The sequence below is a fragment of the Haematobia irritans genome, chromosome 5, assembly GCF_050003625.1.
Source record: "Haematobia irritans isolate KBUSLIRL chromosome 5, ASM5000362v1, whole genome shotgun sequence".
NCBI lineage: Eukaryota > Metazoa > Arthropoda > Insecta > Diptera > Muscidae > Haematobia > Haematobia irritans.
In genome coordinates, this window is record NC_134401.1 from 2,875,524 (window position 1) to 2,900,380 (window position 24,857).

The 24,857-nt window shown below is 31.2% G+C and overlaps 1 protein-coding gene across 8 annotated transcripts in view; it reads left to right on the forward strand.

The window, feature by feature from the left end:
- The window catches only part of Pkc53E (Protein C kinase 53E), a 129,008-nt gene that overhangs the window by 76,831 nt on the left and 27,320 nt on the right, over positions 1-24,857 (forward strand). For 4 of the 8 annotated variants that reach the window (XM_075311183.1, XM_075311181.1, XM_075311185.1 and 1 more), the window contains one exon: positions 388-502. In XM_075311183.1, coding sequence (XP_075167298.1) covers positions 388-502 — 115 coding nt within the window. Of the gene's footprint in view, positions 1-387; positions 503-22,563; positions 22,695-24,857 lie in introns of all 8 variants that reach the window. The other 4 variants (XM_075311184.1, XM_075311186.1, XM_075311187.1 and 1 more) reach the window with 2 other exon arrangements.

Below are 24,857 nucleotides of genomic sequence, written 5' to 3' on the forward strand. Positions count from 1 at the left end.
TAAGCGGATATTTATATAAACTAATTTTCTTTATTTATGCTTATGCCCGTTAGTTTTAAGCTTTATTTAATATTAAAATTTTTTTTGTTAGTTAACACATCTGTTTTGTCTTTCAATCTATAGCTTTATTGTAATGTCTTTATTTCATTTTTTCTTCGGTTTATATGAATCTTTATATAAATTTTCCTATGGGTGTTGAAATGAAATATAAAAAAAAACACTTGCTGAACAAAAAATATGATCTTTTGTTTGAAACTCTTATACAAAATCTATCGTAATCAATCAATTAATCAATTCAAATCATGTGCAATATGCAAAAAAACAAAACACCATATCAAATTGGCCCGGAAAATGTAACCGGTATATCACAAATAAACCAAATCAAAGGATTCACCCAAAACTGTACACCATTTTGAACCATTCACATATGCAGGACCCACATTCTGCGATCATTGCGGTTCCTTGTTATACGGCATCTACCATCAAGGTCTAAAATGTTCAGGTAACAAACAAAAACGAAAGAAAACTATTTTAATGTTTCTATTTATCTCTCTCTCACTCACTCTTCAGTAAAACTTTTTGTCAAAAACTTCCCAAGTAATAATCAAAAAGTTGAAAATAAAATCTCTGTAAATTCCTCAACCCCCCATTTTGAAAGACTTACCGAATCCTAATCCAAACTACTAAAATTGCTACTATCTCCTAACAACTCTGTGAACTCTTCTCTTAGTATTAATTCAAGAAATTGAAACTCTCTCTCTCTTCGTTTCCTTTTTCTCTGTTATTGTGTAAATATTTCCCGCCTAACCGGAAAGCGGATGGAGAGTATTTGATTTGTATGAGTGTGAGATTCGAGTGAAAGCCAAAAATTAATTTGTTGTGAACTTGGATGTTTTCTTTTTCGCCCTTAAATGTATTTAAATATTCTCTTTTTGTATAACCTCCCACCCCAAATCAATTTAAGTGTATTTTATTGCAGAGCAATTGTATTTTCTTTTAAATGCTAATTGAAATAAATAATTCTACTTCCTAATGCGTATCTTTATATAAATGTAAACAAAGTGTGCTTGTGCGAGAATGTATAAATGTTAGTGTGTGGGTTTGCGTGTGCGTGTGATTTAATATATTTACATGTTTTATTCTCTCTCTTCACTTAACAATATGTACAAAATATTTGAAAATTTGTGATTCAAAAAAATATATATTAAAAGCCTAAAGGCAACGATTTCTTTTTTGACCATTTCAAATCATCTTCAATGATATTGTATATATCCTTGAATAATATATTTTTGGTGTTAAATATATTATTTTTATATTCTACAAAAAACCAGGCTTTACAAATTCGTTTTAATTTGATTTAAATTCCTAACAAACTGAAAGAAACATCTGTAGATAATCTCAAAAAAATTAACTCAGTGTTTGACTTGTCAACCTTAGAACCTTACCAAAAAAAATATATCTAAGAAAGAAATGAAAAGATACAACCCAATAATGGTTTACGCCAACTGTCCTTGCCGCCCACCAACCAACCAACTCTATTTTTTATCATTCCAATAAGAAATAACAGAAGAAAAATTGTTACTCAAAGAACAATTGAAATGTAAATAAACTTGAGAAAAATAATAATGCTAAACTTTTTCTGAAAAGGGTTAAATACATTAATTAAAAGCCCATTAAAACTGTAACAAGAGAGCAAAAAGTAAAACTTTCAGTTTTCCTAGAATATGCTAATTACCACAGTCGAAATAACACTTGATTCTTGCCAATTGGCTTGCAAGGACAATTGCGAATTACGAAAAAAGAAATACGTGAAATGTTAACGAAGAACTTGAAGAGTTCGATTTATGACAGTAAACAACAAAAAGTTTTCACATTTATGTAAAATAAATAGAAAATTAACAACAACAAAAAATGATTGGGGTTAAAAGCAAATTTATGTGGAAACAGATTTGAAGGGAATAAGTTGGACCTGATGTTTATAGTAATGACCGTCCTGTCATGACAAAAACTTGGATATCTTTTTTTCACATAAACGACCTTCTTTTAGAAATTTACAAAAAAAAATATCTTTGAATGACACCTTTCTGGAGTCTTTCTTTCTTGGAGTTTTGAAATTTAAATTTTAAGTAGTGGCCCATGGTGCGTATGAATATTAATGTTCTATTAATAACACTCATACAACCCAATGACCTATACAATAGAAAAATCAGTAATACCGCCTGATATTAAAAATAAAACTAGAGTTTGATACCGTTTCATGATCACTTTTCTTTAGAAACAAATATACCCAAATGATATTCAAACTCATTAGGATAAATGATTTTGATTTTTGATGTTACGAGCATTTTGGGAGCAGTATTTTATGCCATTTCTGTATGATCACTTTTCTTTAGAAACAAATATACCCAAATGGTATTCAAATTCATTAGAATAAATGATTTTGATTTTTGATGTTACGAGGTTCTTAGCTGCATTTTGGGAGCTGCATTTTATGCCATTTCTGTATAAATTTCCCTTAGAAATGTAGAATTAAATACCTATAACATAGATCTATTACTATTACCGAACAAAAAGTGCCTAAGTAGTTGAGGTGAAAAACTGTTGATCAAGAACATTTAAGAAAATAGATTTTCTATGAATGGCACATTTCGACTCTCCGTGGAAAATTTAATTTGCAGTAATGGCCCATGGTGCGTATGAATATTAATATTCTATTAATAACACTCATACTACCCAATGAGCTATACAATAGAAAAATCATTAATACCGCCTGATATTAAAAATAAAACTAGAGTTTGATACCGTTTCATGATCACTCTTCTTTAGAAACAAATATACCCAAACGGTATCCAAATTCATTAGGATAAATGATTTTGATTTTTGATGTTACGAGCATTTTGGGAGCAGCATTTTATGCCATTTCTGTATAAATTTCCCTTAGAAATGTCGAATTAAATACCTATGGATCTATTAGTATTACCGAACAAAAAGTGCTTAAGTAGTTGGGGTGACAAAACTGGTGATCAAGAGCATTTAAAAAAATATATTTTCTATGAATGGCACATTTCTATACTCTCTTTGGAAAATTTAATTTGCAGTAATGGCCCATGATGCGTATGAATATTAATATTCTATTAATAACACTCATACAACCCAATGATCTATACGACAGAATTTTCCCTTATAAATATGTATCGAATTTACTACCTATAAATCTACTAGTATTACCCAGCAAAAAATGCGTAGGTAGTAGAGGTTAAAAATTGCTGATCAAGACAATTTGTGAACATACCCACAGCAATATCGTATGAAAGGGAATAATGAATTACCATTACCGAATGGTTTCGATTACGGTTTCAGTTACATTGTTAGCTAATATTTCGTGTATTCTTAAAGTTAGCCTTTGCTAATGCTGCAGAGAAATGCTTCCCTCATACGACAAGCCCTTGTGAAAGTACATAAAATTTCTATTAAATGGTTGCCTTTGAATTTTCAACTAAATTACCTCCAAGATTAATGGTAATTTAATTTGGTAATGAAGTTTTTGCTGGGTAAATGTTATAATTTCCATATGATATCTAACTACCATTAACGTTGATTGGTTCTAGGGGAAAAACATTGTAAACATTTTTTATTAAAAATAATTAATTTTTTTCTGGGAATAAATAATAAAGTAAAAAACAAAGAAAACTTAAAATCAATTCTAGATATTGTAGCTATAGAAATCGCAGTTTAATTAAATAGCATTCAATTGCATTGAACAAAAGGAAATAAATTCGCTATTTTCACTACAAAACAATAAACCCATCAACAATATTTTACATATACAAATAAATAGTTATCTCCCTCACGAGAAATGAAAAACAGTCTTGCTTTGTATGTGCATGGGATGATAGCATCCAGTAAATATGTAGAACTTTATTGTCCACAAAATGATTTTATAACTGTATCAAGAGAATATTTACAGTTCAATTGTTTTAATGTTAAACAAAGTTTATGGTTAAAACAATAATGGAGTTTTTGTTGACTTTTCTCCACTGTCAAAACTTTGTGGAAACGGGATGGAGGAGATGGCATGGAAAATGAGAGACACAAACAAAATAGTATGAACAGCCAGGCATTGCCCCAATTCAATGCAAGATAAATGTTAAACAATTCCATGATCACAAAACGAACAAGTTGTGTTTGTCTCACAGAATGGTTGGCTTGCCCATATGTATGTAGAATGACATGATATATAGGGAATGTGTGTAAACATTAAAATGGATCGATTGGAAAATATTTGTCACCAACTTTAAATCATTTCTCCTATGAAAGGTAATTTAAAACTATTGGTGTTTCATTACCATAACGATTTTAAATACTTTTTGATAAATATTATACGAAAACACACGTGAAAAGTTAAAGAACAGAAAGGAAGTCATATCAAATACTTGGGCATAAACGACCGTCTATTAGAAATTTGAGAAAAATATATTTTCTATGAATGATACATTTCTGGACTCCTTTTTATATTTATTTAATTTTAAGTAATGACCCATGTTGCGTATGAATATTAATATTCTATTAATAACACTCATACAACCCAATGACCTATACGATAGAAAATTCAGTAGTACCGCCATTATAATGAGAAGATTTATACAAGTTTTTGACGAATATCAATGCTTAAACAGGAAAAATATCCAACCATTGGACAATCGCATATTGTATTAGTAATTTTCCAAAACAAACAATTATATACGGCCGTAAGTTCGGCCAGGCCGAAGCTTATGTACCCTCCACCATGGATTGCGTAGAAACTTCTTCTAAACACTGCCATTCACAATCGAATTACTTGGGTTGCGGTAACGCTTGCCGATTGCAAGGTATCTTAAAACACCCTAACACCGTCTTCTAAATTGTAAGTAAGTCCATACGTGGTATATATTAAATTAACATAATTTTCTAGAGAAATAAAATTTTAACAAAATTGTCCATAGAAATAAAATTTTGACAAAATTTTCTATAAAAATAAAATTTTTACAAAACTTTCTATAGAAATAAAGTTTTGACAAAATTGTCTATAGAAATGAAATTTTAACAAAATTTTCTATAGAAATAATATTTTAACAAAATTTTCTATAGAAATAAAATTTTGGTAGATTATTTTTGGCTTGAGTGGCAACCATGATTATGAACCGATATGGACCAATTTATGTGTGATTGGGGATTGGCTATATATAACTATAGATCGATATGAACCAATTTTAGTATGGTTGTTAGCGGCCATATACTAACACCACATTCCACATTTGATCCGGATCGGATGAATTTTGCTTCTCTAAGAGGCTCCTGAGGTCAAATCTGGAGAACGGTTTATATGGGGGCTATATATAATTATGGACCGATATGGACCAATTCTGGCACGGTTGTTAGAGATCATATACTAACACCATGTTCCAAATTTCAACCAGATCGGATGAAATTTGCCTCTCTTAGAGGCTCCGCAAGCCAAATCTGGGGATCGGTTTATATGGGGGCTATATATAATTATGGACCGATTTGGACCAATTCTGGCACGGTTGTTAGAGACTATATACCAACACCATGTACCAAATTTCAGTCGGATCGGGTAAAATATGCTTCTCTTAGAGGCTCCGCAAGCCAAATCTGAGGGTCCGTTTATATGGGGGCTATACGTAAAAGTGTACCGATATGGCCCATTTACAATACCATCCGACCTACATCAATAACAACTACTTGTGCCAAGTTTCAAGTCGATAGCTTCTTTCGTTCGGAAGTTGGCGTGATTTCAACAGACGGACGGACGGACGGACATGCTTAGATCGACTCAGAATTTCACCACGACCCAGAATATATATACTTTATGGGGTCTTAGGTTAGGTTAGGTGACAGCCCGGTGTATCAGGCTCACTTAGACTAATCAGTCCATTGTGATACCATATTGGTGAACTTCTCTCTTATCACTGAGTGCTGCCCGATTCTATGTTAAGCTCAATGACAAGGTACCTCTTTTTTAAAGCCGAGTCTGAAAGGCGTTCCACATTGCAGTGAAACCACTTAGAGAAGCTTTGAAACCCTTAGAAATGTCACCAGCATTACTGAGGTGGATATTCCACCGCTGAAAAACTTTTTGGTGTTTGGTCGAAGCAGGAATCGAACCCACGATCTTGTGTATGCAAGGCGGGCATGCTAACCATTGCACCACGGTGGCCCCCAATGGGGTCTTAGAGCAATATTTCGATGTGTTACAAACGGAATGACACACTTAATATACCCCCCATCCTATGGTGGAGGGTATAAAATACGCGTACAAGATGACGTATAAATGTTTTTAACAGCACAAATACTGTTATACCCCCAAATTAAAAAAAAAATAAATCAAACTTTATACACAGAAAAAAATTTTCGTAGTTAAACTAATGCTAAATTTTTTATTGTAAAAAAATATTTGTTTAAATTTTATTACTTTTTGCGAAATTTTCCATAGCTCAATGAAAGTTCGATGACCGTACACATAAGTTCAATATGAACTAAAGCAGTCGATTCCAAAAAATAGTTAGAATGAACTACTGTATGGTTACAATAGTCGTGATTTGGCGGCAATGATTTTTTCTTAACTTTTAGTTAATATTTTCTTCTATTAGAGGGTGTAATTTCGTGAACTGTAGTTAAAAAGTACAACAGGGCATTAAATTTTCCTGGTTTTAACAACGCTTTGGGAAAATCTCAAAATGTGTAGCAAAATTTAATTCAATTTTCGTACGAGTTAGTTTATTCTTCCTATAAAACAGTTTACGTTGTTTTCGGTGTACCTAATTTTCTCCTAAGAATTCCTTCCATAAACTGTTTATAAATTATTTTGAATATGGACATTATTCATTGGGGAATTCTCTTATTTTTGAAAGCATTACCATAACAGTTTCAAATTTATTTTTTTTTTTTTTTTGAGCTTCTTAAATTCCAAACATTATATATAACTTGAACATGATCAGTAATCATATCTCCAATCCATATTTAATATATATTTATGTTAAATTAAAATTATTAAAGAGCCACCTTAATATTCAGATGTTGTGTTCTTTATCTAAACGTTCATTGGTTTCCCTCAAATGTATACTTCTCGTTCTCTCACTTCCCATCCTTTTCTTCTCCATACATAGGTAACAACTGCTACATATGCACTTGTTGGTATTACCATAAATGTTGAAATGTGCAAATGCTACACAGAAAATGCAATATGGATTTTTGCCCTCAAGAACAAACTCGACTGACTTGTTGAATAAGTGACTCCCTAACTGACTGGATGTACAATATTTACCGAGATTGTGTACATACACAAGACATGTACCAAATGGGACATTTGTTGAAAATTACAACATTAGTTTTCCAACTAGTTGGGAGGGAAAATGAGATAGTTTCAATTGGTAGAAACAAAAAATGGATTTTAGTAATAAATCGAAATCGGGAATAATTTAAATATAAGCTATAGGAAATGATGTGAACATGTTGGTATTTTCAGACTCAAAATCATCAAATGGAAATTTTTAGTATAAATGTATTTAGTAGCTTTTAAGAAATATATAAAAACTAAGAAAAACTAGTATAGGTTCTTCAAAATCATTTGCGTGGCCTGTGTAAAACTTAAAAATATTGCGAATAGTTGTTAACTAGACCATGATAGTTTCGCCCAGTCGGACTTTATAGTTTTATTTTATTTTCTGTATTTTCCTAGAAATACTATAAGCAACTAAGTTGACAAAAATTAGAAATTTTTCGGAATTAAATGACTTCCATTAGCTCTTATCTTAGCTCGTACTAATAGACTTACGTCTTCCTTTGTATAAATTAATCCTTATAAATAATCCTTACAAGTGTAAAGTAAATAAATTCTACTTAAACAAAATACCCTTAAGGTAAAATTACTTTTAACACACACACACAGAGAGACACACATTTACACGTGCGAGCTTTTGTATATACTTAAAGTAAACACCCACCCACCTCCCTCAAAAAATTTTACAAGAAGACATAGTAACTTGATATATAAGCTTCATTAAAAATTTACAAATATATAAATATTTACGCACATTCTCAGGTTAACATCTTCTTGTATGATGATGATGCTACTACTACCACTGACGGAAATAAGAAACACATGTTTATACTTTCGGGAAATACAAGGAAATTGTCATAAATATTTATAAAATTTTACAAGGAGTTTACCTTCACAATGATGTTTGTCAAGGATTCTATTATTTTCCTTCCCTTTTTCTTTAACTTTTCAACTGTTTAAATTCCAAAAACAAAGGAAAAGCAAAACCATCTCAAGTGTGACATTTAATATGCTACACATGATGTTCGAAAAAAAGATGACTATTAATATGATCGATGAGTTTTCCTTTGAGTGATGTTAGAAATTTTTAATAAAAACGAAATTTGATTGCTGATTTTAAGCCATCTTTCCAAGGCCTATGGTAGGTCCTTCAAATTCGTTATAATCCATCAAAATGTTCATTATATATCACATATGAAGTGCTAAAATAATTTTTATTCAAGTGTAGACGGCCCACCTACCACCATGGAACTCATAGAAGAAATTTCAGTGAAAATTGCTCCGTTTAAAGGCTTACCCTATATAATAAAACGACTTTTGCTGTGGATAATAAAATTTTTGTAGTAAATTGTATATACTTAGGTTTAAGTGACAGCCTGCTTACTTAGGCATTTTGAAGCCAAATAGTTACTATGTTTTCAGGTAATTTGTTTAAACCTACCCCTTCCCCAAGACGATTTCGGATTTAAAATTTGTAACAATTTTAGATTTATAAGAAAAATTTGTTTTATAAATTCTAAAGATAATCTTAAATTTCTCGTCTATGCCTTCAAGAAAATCATTTCACATGATTTGAGAGCTAAACAGAAAAAATTTTTCACGAAAATGTTTCCAATTAAAGGCCGGTACTCTATTCAGTTTTCGCTTTGAAACTCCATACAAAACGAAAAAATTCGAAAAACTTGCGACATTTTTTCCATTTGTGGTACTTTGTTTTTTTTTTCGAGTTGAAAAACTGACGTTTATAGCATGGCACCATTTTCAATGTGAATTAAGAATTAATTTTTTTATTAAAACTATTTGTGTGGGTTTATAACGCAAACACGGATCATATTATTGGTCCGAAAATATACAAAGGATCAAAGGAGTAGCAGATAAATTGCCCAAGGAAAAATAAAATGTTAATTTTGTAATAGCAAGCAGCAACCACCAACTTAATTCCATATTGTTCCCTGTTAAATAGCGCTCCCTGTTACCTAAATAAACACCGTTTTCTATGTGTGAAATAATGGTTTCTATAATTTTTTTTCGCAAGAATGAACATAGTACCAGCCTTAAAGTCTTAATTGAGTTTTAAAAAATATTCAATTAAAAATTTAATTGATTCAAAAAATTTTTTAATTGAAACAAAAATTAATAGTATTAACATTTTTTAATTGGATCAATTAATTGACATTCAATTAATTTTTTAATTGATACTATCATTTCTGTGATTGAAGACATTTCAATTAAAAAATTAATTGGATCAATGGATTCAATTAAAAAATTAATTAATTGGATTAATTTCTCGATTGAATCGGAAAAACAAAATTTTGTGTGTAGGTTCGATCGATTTATATAGCAGTAAGTTATTGATCTAAATGTATTATTGTAATTAGGAAGATCTGTCTATATAGGTGCTATATTGCAATATTGATGATATTTAGTTTCCTTTGTAAGCGCAAAATAAATATCGGCAAATCAGGTGAAAATGACGATTTTTATGGGTCGAAGGAGTGAAATAGGGAGATCGGCCTATAAGGCAAGGAAGTTCTTCTAAAGGCACAACTTCAAAAGCACTTCCAAAAATATCCTCCCAAAGATTTTCTCTTTTTTAACTACACAGGAAGTCATTTTAATTCAATTTTTAAAAGTCGCTTTTTTCATATTTTTAAGGGGTAATTTTAAAATTGTTTCTTTTAAATTGGTTAAAAACAGATCAAGAATTAATAAAATGGTACAAATTATTTCAATTTTGTCGAACAAAATGAAACACCAACCATTTTCACTACTTTTTGGCGATGCTTTTTTTACAGGGAGGTCGATTTATATGGGATCTATGTCAAAGCATAGACCGATATAAACCACTTTTGGAATAGCTCTTTATGGACATAAAATATCTCTAGACTTTCAATTTCAAGCAAAATAACGTATCTATATTTGTTAAGAAATTAAATCGGGATGAAAGATCGTTGGATTGTCTTAGAATTCCACAGCATACAGTTTGCATAGAATTTACACACGGACATATGAACCCAGCAAAAAAAAATGGAAGTTGTTCCACAAACATTTCTTTTAAAGTCCATCCCAGAATCCCCCCATCGAGTTTCTTCAACTTCCGATGCAGTCCTTTTGGACAAGTCCACAAACATTTCTTCTAAAGCGCATCGTGGGATCCCCCAATGATTTTTTTTCACTTCCGATGCAATCCTTTTGGACAAGTATTAGAAAGAACGCAATCAGGCTATTTTAAGTGCAAATTTTGGACGGTTAAATTTTATAAAAAAAATAGAAAACTAATAAAAAAAGAAAAAAGTAGAAAATTAATAAAAAAGTCAAAAAATAATAATAAAAAAATACATTTCATCCCCGCTGGGATTTGAACCTGTGCCGTTTGACTTTTTCGCTTCCTTGGAAGTTCTTTTGAGTAGATTCACGAGAATTTTTAATTTTTTTTTTTGTTGATTTTTAATGGAAAAAACATATTTATACGAAAATATATGCCGAAAATAAAAACGATGCATAATATAAAAAAATAATATTTTAGAAAAATATTTGATAAAAAATTGCCGCTGGTGAGATTTGAACCTGCGTTTCTTATTTTTTCGTTCATACTAACAAAGAACTTCTCGAGAAGCAATTAGAATGTTATTCCTTGGTGTCGTATTACGATCATATCACACACATTTGAATTGACCTTTCGACGCTTTATGTTCAATGGCGTTTGTGGCTGAGTGTGCTAAGGCGTTCTGTTATGGTGCCAGCAAACCCAGGTTCAACCCCAGGTCGAAGCGAAAAAGTTTTTCAAATTGTAAAAATTAGATAATAAGAAAATAATAGTGTAATAAAACATATGGTTGAAAAAAAAGTGAAATTGGTTGAAAAAAAATCGCCTTTTAAATTTATTCATTCAAATTAACTTCCAGGGCACAACTTCTAAAGCAATACAAAGGATCCCAAAAGGGAGTACTTCCGTCCAATGGCAAGCACGTGTAAAATTCATTGGAGATGATCCAAGTTTGCACTACTTCCGCATCACAGATTGGGGAAGCTCTTTTTTTGCTGGGAGCAGATAACCAAATTATGAAGCTGATAGTTAACCAGAGTCGACTGATATTACACTGAAAAAAGTCCATAGTTAAACTAACGATAAATTTAACTTATGTTTTATTGCAAACAAAAATATTTGTTTGCAGTTAAATTTTATTATTTTTTCGAAATTTTCCATAGCCCAAAGACAATTTCATGTTTTTAACTATGTCTCAAATATTTTATGAACTAAACTTTAAACTTGCCAAAGATAGTAAGAATGAACTATAGTGTGGTTAAAATGGTCATAATTTGGCGCCAATAATTTTTTTCATTTTTTTTTTTCTTCTGAGAAAAGGTGTATTTTCGTGAGTTGTAGTTTACCAGGGTTTTAAATTTTCTTGGTTGTAACAACGCTTTGTGAAAATCTCAAAATGTGGAGAACAATTTAGTTCAATTCAGGTCGAAAACCTATATTGTTAGCACCTATATTTTTTCTATTTATTTTCATAATTTATTATGATTGTAAATATATAACTAAATAAAAAATTGACTAAGTTCCAGTTTCGCACGAGGTAGTTCAGTTCTCCTATAAAAGAGATTACGAAAGTCATTTTAGGATATTTAAGGGGGACGGACATGAACCACTGCGAGATTGGAAGACATAAGATCGGCGTTATGGCAACTCGAACAATAAGAAGACTAGGTTATTTTATCATACAATCCATTAAAATACTTTCTAAATCAAAATAAAAATAAAATACATATAAAAATCCATTAATATATGCTTTAAAATGTAGGCTTGAAAATTAACTTTACAAATGTGTACATCATTGGCAAATATTTATTATTGCATCTGACATCACGAGACCGGGTAAATATTTTAAATTAATTGGAGAAAACATAGCCTCAGCAAAAAAAAAATAAATGTGTTCTCTTCATGTATACGTGCATGTGTGTGTGTGTGGGTGCAGAAAGTAATGGTGTATGCGTATTCAGGCAATTAGTTGCCAAAGGATATACAATCATGCTGCCAGCGACAGCAGCAGTTTTTAAATAATTTTCGTTAATTAAACCGACACATTAGTACATTCAAAAGGACACACATACAGTGATACACTATAAAATAGGATATGATGGTAAATTACTGTGTGGAAAAATATAATGAAAATTAAAAGAATTTTTAACTTAAGCTCTTTATATGCAAGAGGTCATGTATACCATCGTACAGTAATTGTATGTGTGTTGGGGGCGTATACGTAACATTAGCTAGTCAATGAATGTTATTAACAATAATTATACGCCACCATGCCACTCTAATGTGGACTATTTTGGTAAAAGTAAAATATATATATATATATATATAATTTTTAATTCCAATGTAATTTAATATCGTTTATTTAATTATTAATTTATCTTACAATCTGGAAGAACAACTTTTTCTCTTAACCCCCTTAACCTCCGATTTTTAGCTATCAATTATAGGCATCAAAAGAATTTCAATATGCCAACTCACAAACTTTATCATGAACATTAAACTTTTCCAGACTACTTAGGTGTTAAGTTTGGGCACTGGTTGTCTGGTAACAACTCAAAATGATTTCACAATTTCCATTTGGCATATAATATTCGTTTAGAGATCTTCTTTTTGCTATGTGCTTTTTCCTCTGGGTATTCTCAAATTTTACCCGCTTTTTTTACGAAATGTGAGAAACAGTAGAAACAAAAAACATTTCGAACAAGTATTGAAAGTGTCAAAACTTTTCATCGTTGCGCTTTTACTTTATTCTGGTTTTTTATTAAAAAAAAAAAAAAAAAACATTTCCAAAAAAGTTATTTTCTATTGTGTTTCGAGACTAGTGTGTGGGGCGAAAACAAATGGTACTCGACTCGTTTAGCATGGTGGTATTTTTAGCTTTTTGGAAAATATTCTATGCCATACCAAACTTGTAATATGCAAATTGACATTCTGACAAGTGACAGCTAGGAATTATAGTCAAAGAATTATGAATGGATGTTTTGGTTGAGTATCTTCTTTCAAATGTAAATGAAAAATTTTCTTTGCTACGACATGAATGTATTCAAATTAAATAATGTCTATTGTAATCCAATTTAATGGATACATCAGGAGAAAAGAAAAGTAGTGGAAATGAGTTAAGTTGTGGCGAAACTCCATTTTAAATTTCATTTTTGAAATCTAATTTGTTTTATGGTTTATGTCAATTTTTTTTCTTCGCTTGAGTTTTACTTTTTCATAACTTTAATAACTTTACATTTTTGATAAATAGCGTGTTTTAAACGAACCACCTACATTGGTGATACCGAGATAAGAACACTATGACTGAAGAAAATACTGGAAGGCTCAGACATTCAATTCTAAGTAGCTAGTGATGTATGTGAGGTTTGGTGTAATTGGGGTTCAATCACGAAATTAATTGATTCAATTCAAGTAACTCCTTTAACTCGTCTAGTATTCTACAGATCGCAGGCAGTTACTCTCTTTTTATCTATTTATTCTTTTTATCAATCTGAAGTTCTTTCCAAGTGAAGAATACAAAAATGTGAATATTTGATGTAATTTTCAATAGCCAATATTAGGAAATATTTGTTTTTCTCAATGCAACTTTAAGGCAAAAAGTTTTTAAAAACAATTCCCTTTAATGTTTAAAGGTCACTATAACGAAACCTTCTCTCCTTAAAAAAAAGAAAAATTATATACTGGGGCAACTTTATTGACACAAGTTCACGGAATTCACAATCCCATAAAAAGTTATTCCTTGCCAGTTCATATATCCTAGCAACCAGATTAAAGAAACAATACAATGGCTTGTCGTCAAAAGAAATTATTCCCTGTCACAAAATCTTGTATAAAGTAACAAACTTCACAGTTGTAAGGACTATTCGTACTACAAGAGAGTAGGTATTTCACTGTAACTCAAAAGTCGGTAAAAGTGAAACAAACCGAAAATATCCAATTCTCTGGAACATATTGCGGATGTTTATCAGGGCTATCGTATAACAGCAAAGTACCTCTTAAAGGAAAAAGACCAACGGCGGTAATAGACGGACATATAGATGGCATGGCTAGGAAATAATAAAGGACAAACGACAATCTACCATCACAATGAGAATCAGCCTACTCAAGAGAACAGCGAGAAGAAACTCATGTTAGTGAAATTTTTGTGGCCTTTATCTGATGGCACTTTGTTGCCGTTTTTTATTGCTCTTGGCCACTTGTAATGGCTGGCTGCAAGGCCAAGGCTGTAGGTGAAGGCAATGAACAAAGCTTATGTGAAGGAGAAAAAACAACAAAATTCTTCTTACTGAGTTCTAAGAAGCAAGGGAGAAAAAAACAACAACAAAATAATATCCTTCAAAAATTAAAGGAAAACAATGTCAGATTTTGAAAGACCAACGAAAGAAAAAACACAAACTGTTTGTTCAATTTCTTTGAAAATCAGCCAAAAAAAAATATTGAGTTGACATGAAAAGCCTCCGACCATGTGAAGAGTGAGAACTACTTGTTACATTATACAACAAGAGTTGCCATTTTTTTTTTTTGCCAACATTGATGTAATCTTCAAAGATAATCATAATTAATTATGGAGAACAACAATTTTCGTTTTAAACATCCAATTAGAGGACACAATAACAAAAGAAGCTTACATGGTAATTTTGAGGACATAATTAAAAATTGTATGAGGGCCAAGAAAAATAAAATAAGATAAAAAATCACTTTAATTGACCAAGAATTTATATGATATTATTATGTTTTTTTTTTTTAAGGTGGGTCACTTCTTACGTGGAGAAAAGCAGAATTGAAATCAGTTATTACATTAATAACGAAAAAATATATATAATTTTCAGTGAAACAATCTTGAAAAGAAATACTAATATCTGATAGATCCGATTATATTAAACACTCGGGAATTTTTTAATTTGGAAAGATTTGTTTTAATATTTAAGAAAATCGGGGTTTTCAAATACTAGGAAAGTCGATATTTCATATAAAAGAAGGCAATTAGTCGATTTTAAAAATGACAAAAATTCTTTCTGTCAATTTTCAACTTTTATATCCTCTTTATTACTGATAACCCCTTATAAAATTGTCGGCGGTGAAATGGAGTAGCACATGGCCATTAATTTTAATTAGATAAAACTACTTTACGTTATTATTTTATAAATATTGTTTAAAAAGGGAGTTATACATGATATGAAAATAATAAAAATAAATCAAATATCCATTTAGCTCTGGTGGCCAAATTTGAGTAAATTTATCATTTATCATTTACCACCCTGAATTATGAGATGTTATAAAAAGACTAATTTTTGAATGTAAATGCCCTATGTTCCCAAGCGGAATGAAGAAAGGAAAAACATTTTTTTGAAATAACAATTATTTTTATTTTTACTATATAAGAAAAGGCTAAAAATTAGATATTTAGGATAATAAATAGGTCTCGAATATTTTAATGAAATTGAGTATTATTGTTTTTAGTATATTTTAACTATACTCTTAAAAGATGGTGATGGTAAACAATCAATAAGAAACCACCAATACGTAGAAGACGCTTTAACTGGTAATTTTTGCATAATTACATAAATTATTAGAAATACTTTTTTCTTATATTAAAAATTCTTCACAAATGAGAATTTACAAGCCGTTCGTAATATATAAACAAGCAGGATTTTCTTTTTCTTGTTTTAGATATTAACAAGTAAGGAAAGTCTAAAGTCGATCGGGGCCGACTATATTATACCCTGCACCACTTTGTAGATCTTAATTTTCGATACCATATCACATCCGTCAAATGTGTTGGGGGCTATATGTAAAGGTTTGTCCCAAATACATACATTTAAATATCACTCGATATGGACAGAATTTGATTGACTTCTACAAAATCTATAGCCTCAAAATTTAAGTCGGCTAATGCACTATGGTGGAACACAATGTTAGTAAAAATATATGGGAAATATTTAAATCTGAAGCAATTTTAAGGAAACTTCGCAAAAGTTTATTTATGATTTATCGCTCGATATATATGTATTAGAAATTTAGGAAAATTAGAGTCATTTTTACAACTTTTCGACTAAGCAGTGGCGATTTTACAAGGAAAATGTTGGTATTTTGAGCATTTTTGTCGAAATCATAAAAACATCTATATGGGTGCTATATCTAAATCTGAACCGATTTCAACCAAATTTGGCATGCATAGCTACAATGCTAATTCTACTCCCTGTGCAAAATTTCAATTAAATCGGAGCAAAAAATTGACCTCTGTGGTCATATGAGTGTAAATCGGGCGAAAGCTATATATGCACACATAGCTACAATGCTAATTCTACTCCCTGTGCAAAATTTCAATTAAATCGGAGTAAAAGATTGGCCACTGTGGTCAATTAAATTTCGCACACTTGACTACACTACTAATTGTACTCCTAGTGCAAAATTTCAACCAAATTGGGATAAAACTCTGGCTTCTGGGACCGTATTAGTCCATATCGGGCGAAAGATATATATGGGAGCTATATCTAAATCTGAACCGATTTCAATAAAATTTGGTACACTTGACTATAGTACTAATTGCTCTTCTTGTGCAAAATTTTAAGCAAATTAGGGTAAAACTCTGGTTTCGGGGGCCATATAAGTCCATATCGGGCGAATTATATATAAGGGAGCTATATCTAAATCTGAACCGATTTCTTCCAAAATCAATAGGGTTCTATTCTGAGCCAAAACACATACTTGTGCCAAATTTGAAGTCGATTGGACTAAAATTGCGACCTAGACTTTGATTACAAAAATGTGTTAAGTTTGGGCACTGGTTGTCTGGTAACAACTCAAAATGATTTCACAATTTCCATTTGGCATATAATATTCGTTTAGAGATCTTCTTTTTGCTATGTGCTTTTTCCTCTGGGTATTCTCAAATTTTACCCGCTTTTTTTACGAAATGTGAGAAACAGTAGAAACAAAAAACATTTCGAACAAGTATTGAAAGTGTCAAAACTTTTCATCGTTGCGCTTTTACTTTATTCTGGTTTTTTATTAAAAAAAAAAAAAAAAAACATTTCCAAAAAAGTTATTTTCTATTGTGTTTCGAGACTAGTGTGTGGGGCGAAAACAAATGGTACTCGACTCGTTTAGCATGGTGGTATTTTTAGCTTTTTGGAAAATATTCTATGCCATACCAAACTTGTAATATGCAAATTGACATTCTGACAAGTGACAGCTAGGAATTATAGTCAAAGAATTATGAATGGATGTTTTGGTTGAGTATCTTCTTTCAAATGTAAATGAAAAATTTTCTTTGCTACGACATGAATGTATTCAAATTAAATAATGTCTATTGTAATCCAATTTAATGGATACATCAGGAGAAAAGAAAAGTAGTGGAAATGAGTTAAGTTGTGGCGAAACTCCATTTTAAATTTCATTTTTGAAATCTAATTTGTTTTATGGTTTATGTCAATTTTTTTTCTTCGCTTGAGTTTTACTTTTTCATAACTTTAATAACTTTACATTTTTGATAAATAGCGTGTTTTAAACGAACCACCTACATTGGTGATACCGAGATAAGAACACTATGACTGAAGAAAATACTGGAAGGCTCAGACATTCAATTCTAAGTAGCTAGTGATGTATGTGAGGTTTGGTGTAATTGGGGTTCAATCACGAAATTAATTGATTCAATTCAAGTAACTCCTTTAACTCGTCTAGTATTCTACAGATCGCAGGCAGTTACTCTCTTTTTATCTATTTATTCTTTTTATCAATCTGAAGTTCTTTCCAAGTGAAGAATACAAAAATGTGAATATTTGATGTAATTTTCAATAGCCAATATTAGGAAATATTTGTTTTTCTCAATGCAACTTTAAGGCAAAAAGTTTTTAAAAACAATTCCCTTTAATGTTTAAAGGTCACTATAACGAAACCTTCTCTCCTTAAAAAAAAGAAAAATTATATACTGGGGCAACTTTATTGACACAAGTTCACGGAATTCACAATCCCATAAAAAGTTATTCCTTGCCAGTTCATATATCCTAGCAACCAGATTAAAGAAACAATACAATGGCTTGTCGTCAAAAGAAATTATTCCCTGTCACAAAATCTTGTATAAAGTAACAAACTTCACAGTTGTAAGGACTATTCGTACTACAAGAGAGTAGGTATTTCACTGTAACTCAAAAGTCGGTAAAAGTGAAACAAACCGAAAATATCCAATTCTCTGGAACATATTGCGGATGTTTATCAGGGCTATCGTATAACAGCAAAGTACCTCTTAAAGGAAAAAGACCAACGGCGGTAATAGACGGACATATAGATGGCATGGCTAGGAAATAATAAAGGACAAACGACAATCTACCATCACAATGAGAATCAGCCTACTCAAGAGAACAGCGAGAAGAAACTCATGTTAGTGAAATTTTTGTGGCCTTTATCTGATGGCACTTTGTTGCCGTTTTTTATTGCTCTTGGCCACTTGTAATGGCTGGCTGCAAGGCCAAGGCTGTAGGTGAAGGCAATGAACAAAGCTTATGTGAAGGAGAAAAAACAACAAAATTCTTCTTACTGAGTTCTAAGAAGCAAGGGAGAAAAAAACAACAACAAAATAATATCCTTCAAAAATTAAAGGAAAACAATGTCAGATTTTGAAAGACCAACGAAAGAAAAAACACAAACTGTTTGTTCAATTTCTTTGAAAATCAGCCAAAAAAAAATATTGAGTTGACATGAAAAGCCTCCGACCATGTGAAGAGTGAGAACTACTTGTTACATTATACAACAAGAGTTGCCATTTTTTTTTTTTGCCAACATTGATGTAATCTTCAAAGATAATCATAATTAATTATGGAGAACAACAATTTTCGTTTTAAACATCCAATTAGAGGACACAATAACAAAAGAAGCTTACATGGTAATTTTGAGGACATAATTAAAAATTGTATGAGGGCCAAGAAAAATAAAATAAGATAAAAAATCACTTTAATTGACCAAGAATTTATATGATATTATTATGTTTTTTTTTTTTAAGGTGGGTCACTTCTTACGTGGAGAAAAGCAGAATTGAAATCAGTTATTACATTAATAACGAAAAAATATATATAATTTTCAGTGAAACAATCTTGAAAAGAAATACTAATATCTGATAGATCCGATTATATTAAACACTCGGGAATTTTTTAATTTGGAAAGATTTGTTTTAATATTTAAGAAAATCGGGGTTTTCAAATACTAGGAAAGTCGATATTTCATATAAAAGAAGGCAATTAGTCGATTTTAAAAATGACAAAAATTCTTTCTGTCAATTTTCAACTTTTATATCCTCTTTATTACTGATAACCCCTTATAAAATTGTCGGCGGTGAAATGGAGTAGCACATGGCCATTAATTTTAATTAGATAAAACTACTTTACGTTATTATTTTATAAATATTGTTTAAAAAGGGAGTTATACATGATATGAAAATAATAAAAATAAATCAAATATCCATTTAGCTCTGGTGGCCAAATTTGAGTAAATTTATCATTTATCATTTACCACCCTGAATTATGAGATGTTATAAAAAGACTAATTTTTGAATGTAAATGCCCTATGTTCCCAAGCGGAATGAAGAAAGGAAAAACATTTTTTTGAAATAACAATTATTTTTATTTTTACTATATAAGAAAAGGCTAAAAATTAGATATTTAGGATAATAAATAGGTCTCGAATATTTTAATGAAATTGAGTATTATTGTTTTTAGTATATTTTAACTATACTCTTAAAAGATGGTGATGGTAAACAATCAATAAGAAACCACCAATACGTAGAAGACGCTTTAACTGGTAATTTTTGCATAATTACATAAATTATTAGAAATACTTTTTTCTTATATTAAAAATTCTTCACAAATGAGAATTTACAAGCCGTTCGTAATATATAAACAAGCAGGATTTTCTTTTTCTTGTTTTAGATATTAACAAGTAAGGAAAGTCTAAAGTCGATCGGGGCCGACTATATTATACCCTGCACCACTTTGTAGATCTTAATTTTCGATACCATATCACATCCGTCAAATGTGTTGGGGGCTATATGTAAAGGTTTGTCCCAAATACATACATTTAAATATCACTCGATATGGACAGAATTTGATTGACTTCTACAAAATCTATAGCCTCAAAATTTAAGTCGGCTAATGCACTATGGTGGAACACAATGTTAGTAAAAATATATGGGAAATATTTAAATCTGAAGCAATTTTAAGGAAACTTCGCAAAAGTTTATTTATGATTTATCGCTCGATATATATGTATTAGAAATTTAGGAAAATTAGAGTCATTTTTACAACTTTTCGACTAAGCAGTGGCGATTTTACAAGGAAAATGTTGGTATTTTGAGCATTTTTGTCGAAATCATAAAAACATCTATATGGGTGCTATATCTAAATCTGAACCGATTTCAACCAAATTTGGCATGCATAGCTACAATGCTAATTCTACTCCCTGTGCAAAATTTCAATTAAATCGGAGCAAAAAATTGACCTCTGTGGTCATATGAGTGTAAATCGGGCGAAAGCTATATATGCACACATAGCTACAATGCTAATTCTACTCCCTGTGCAAAATTTCAATTAAATCGGAGTAAAAGATTGGCCACTGTGGTCAATTAAATTTCGCACACTTGACTACACTACTAATTGTACTCCTAGTGCAAAATTTCAACCAAATTGGGATAAAACTCTGGCTTCTGGGACCGTATTAGTCCATATCGGGCGAAAGATATATATGGGAGCTATATCTAAATCTGAACCGATTTCAATAAAATTTGGTACACTTGACTATAGTACTAATTGCTCTTCTTGTGCAAAATTTTAAGCAAATTAGGGTAAAACTCTGGTTTCGGGGGCCATATAAGTCCATATCGGGCGAATTATATATAAGGGAGCTATATCTAAATCTGAACCGATTTCTTCCAAAATCAATAGGGTTCTATTCTGAGCCAAAACACATACTTGTGCCAAATTTGAAGTCGATTGGACTAAAATTGCGACCTAGACTTTGATTACAAAAATGTGTTCACGGACAGACGGACATGGCTATATCGACTCAGGAGCCCACCTCGAGCATTTTTGCCAAAGACACCATGTGTCTATCTCGTCTCCTTCTGGGTGTTGCAAACATATGCACTAACTTATAATACCCTGTTCCACAGTGTGGCGCAGGGTATAAAAATTGTTTCTACTACCCTCAATATAATGACTTTTTCAAAAACAATTATGTCCTGTAAATCGCCCGAAAAACAGTCACTCGAATTCGAATCTTTTTTTTTTTTTTTTTGAAAATTTATTTCGTGGGTACGAGAATACATCGATATTCAAAAATGAATTTTTTTTTATTTTTGTCCTACGAATTCATAAAATTTTTTTTTAAATTCCTTGGTCCATATATGCTTTTATCACAACAATCACCTGTATGACTTTCCAATAGGATTGGTGTTGGACCAAAAACAGATTATTTGGTTTAAGATTTCTTACAAGCCTCCTGCGAGCTGGAGCTTTACAAAATTCAGAAATCTTACCAGAATTACTGGGGTGAGATAAAACGACAATGAAGTTTCTTTCGAAATTGAAATAAAGTCCATGACTATTTTATGCAAGGGGAATATGGTAAAAAAATGCACCCATCAATCAAATGCATTATTTTTCAAACTAAATCAAAAATAATTCCTTCGAGTCCGATCGGACTCGCAGAAGGTTTACAACAATGAGAAATGTAATCACCATGAGATAAAATTATAAAACTAAAATTGAAATAGAATTCATGACTATTTTTATGCCAAGCAAATATAGTAAAATATACCAATATATCTTATGGATTAAATTCATTCTTCTTCAAATTAAATCAAAAAAAATTTTGTCAAACTCTTAAGAAAGCAATTCAAGATTTTTTTCCAATAGCATCTATATTATCGAAAATGAAAATTGTTAGAAACGATATTACAAATTTATGGTGTTGGGTATATGTAGAAAATATTTTTCCTATATATCACAGAATGGACTATTTGTATACATAAATAGTTTATAGATTAAGTGGAAACAAAAAAAAAGAAGAAATTAATTTTTTTTTTATTGTTGCTGTTAATAAAGTTGATTGTTATTGTTGTTATTTTGTGTAGTAGTAAACACATATAGAGCTAAAAATGCCAAGAAAAAGTCTGTTAATTTTCCATTAGTTTTCTCACCTATCCTCAGGCCCATCAGATGCCACACAAATGGGACAATATAACGTTCCTGTCACCGATGTTTTGTGATCATTGCGGTTCTTTATTGCATGGTATAACCCATAAGGGTCTCAAATGTCGAGGTAAATTCCAACAGTTACACCAGCTATATAGACTATCTCTACACACACACATAATTATCTTCAAAATATCATTCGAAACATAGATCTCATCAACTTCACAGTGTTTAATCGTACATATCAATATACTCGTATACGTATCTAAATCATATCATACATACAAGTGTTGTGTTTTGTTGTTTTACTGTTAAATCACATGTATGGTGGGGAGATATACACACATACAAATCTACACAAAGTCTACCTACATTGTAGGGATTACTCTTTTATTGCTCTTACATACAAATTTATGCATTCTCTTTATTGCCCACCATACACATGGATAGGAGTATAAGCGAGGAACAATATCTCTATGGTCTCTTTACGGTGTTCATACTCATCTCAAGTTCCGTTAATACAGTTAACCCACATACACACACAAGTTTATTCACCTATACAAATTTTTAATTTCAGTGTTTGCCTTTCGTTACGTTCTTGTATTGAGTTTTGTTTGTTTTTGTTTTTCTTCTTCTCTTTTTTTTTTGTTGGTGTTGGTTGACAACGTTGTTGTTATTATTGGCACTGATGCTGATGGTGTAGTATGGTACTCATTATGTGTTATTTAGCTGGAATGAAGTTTTATGTGATATTCTGCTTTTAGGGGATTTCGTAGGAGAAAGATGCCAAGTCCAATAGGGAGAACTTTCATTTAGTAACCATTATTGCGTGACGTTGGTAAATGACATTCACCAAAATGCACATATTGAAGCAAGGAGTAAGTGGGTGGATCATTGTTTAACTTGCTTCCACATCCTACCAAACACACACAAACAACCACATATACGGATAAGGATTGTTTGGACATTACGAGAAGAGCATCAGAGTAGGCAGACACATTACACTTATCATTAGCATCATTATCGTTTATGATGACCATACTCATGGTCACATCATCTTCCATGTTCTCATGCTCATCATTATCGCATTCGTTATAAATCATCATATTTAGATGGAAATTTCAGTTATGTTTATTTTTAAATTTATGAGAAAATATGCTTGAGTGTGTGTGTATGCTAAATGGTAATGCGAGAATGTGAATGAAAATGAGTGTATGTTAAATAATGTTGGCCCACTTATGGCTGGGTGTGTGAGTTTTGTGGGAGCAGGTGTTTAAGGTTGGTGTTGGTTTTGTTTACTATAAATGTTAACACATGTACATGTAGATGCGTGTGTGTATGTGTGAATATGGCTTATAGTTTAGTGTTTTTGTTATGGTTATGTTTGTTGTGTTGAAATTGTATCCCTCGTCCCCCCGTCCTTTGCTAACCATAACCAGTTAACCGGTGAGTACATACTATGGCTAAGTGTGAATATGTGAATGACGAACAAAGTGGTCAGTCACGCATATTTTGTTGTTGTAGTTTTTTTTTAGAAAATTTTAAATTACACAAATTAACATGTATTAGTGGAAAGCCCCGTGTGGCGACTATGTAATAACTAATTTGCGTAAAGTGTAGTCACCACGACAGGTGTGTGTAAAATGTTAATGGGATTTGGATGGTCAACGCAAATGTGGGTTAACATTTTCATTACAGGCTCAAGGTAGATTAATTGACAGGAAAACAAAGGCAAGCCTCTTGATTTACTTGTAAATGTTATAGAACAATAAAAATGTGATAATGAACTTTAATCTAAACTATTTTGAGAGAGGTTTTAATGAAAACGAGTTGCGTTTTCATTAAAACCTCTTCACCATGGGTTTTTGCATTTAGACAATCGAAACTAATATCTCAGCAACACCACATTTATGCCATAAATTTAAGTTAGGCCTTGTCATTTTAATTTTAAGGCGCGTTGTAAGAACTGCATGATTACACAGGAACAAAATTTTTTTGTTTTCAATCACGAAATTAATTGATCCAATTGATTTTCAACGCTTTTCCATAGTCTTTAGTGAGAACTGGCCGGGTGAGATGATTGTAGATTAAGGGATTGAAGTTTAAGATAAAGGGATTGAAGTTATACGAAAAATATGATGCACAATTGTGGTTCGATTTGGCAAGAATGATTCTCCTATGTAATTTTCATAAGGAATTAACAAAAAAGACCCAACTTGAATCTAAAATCTATGGAAATGTGAAAACTGAAACATGTTTATAGTCAGGCTTGCGAGATTGGTATCTGGTA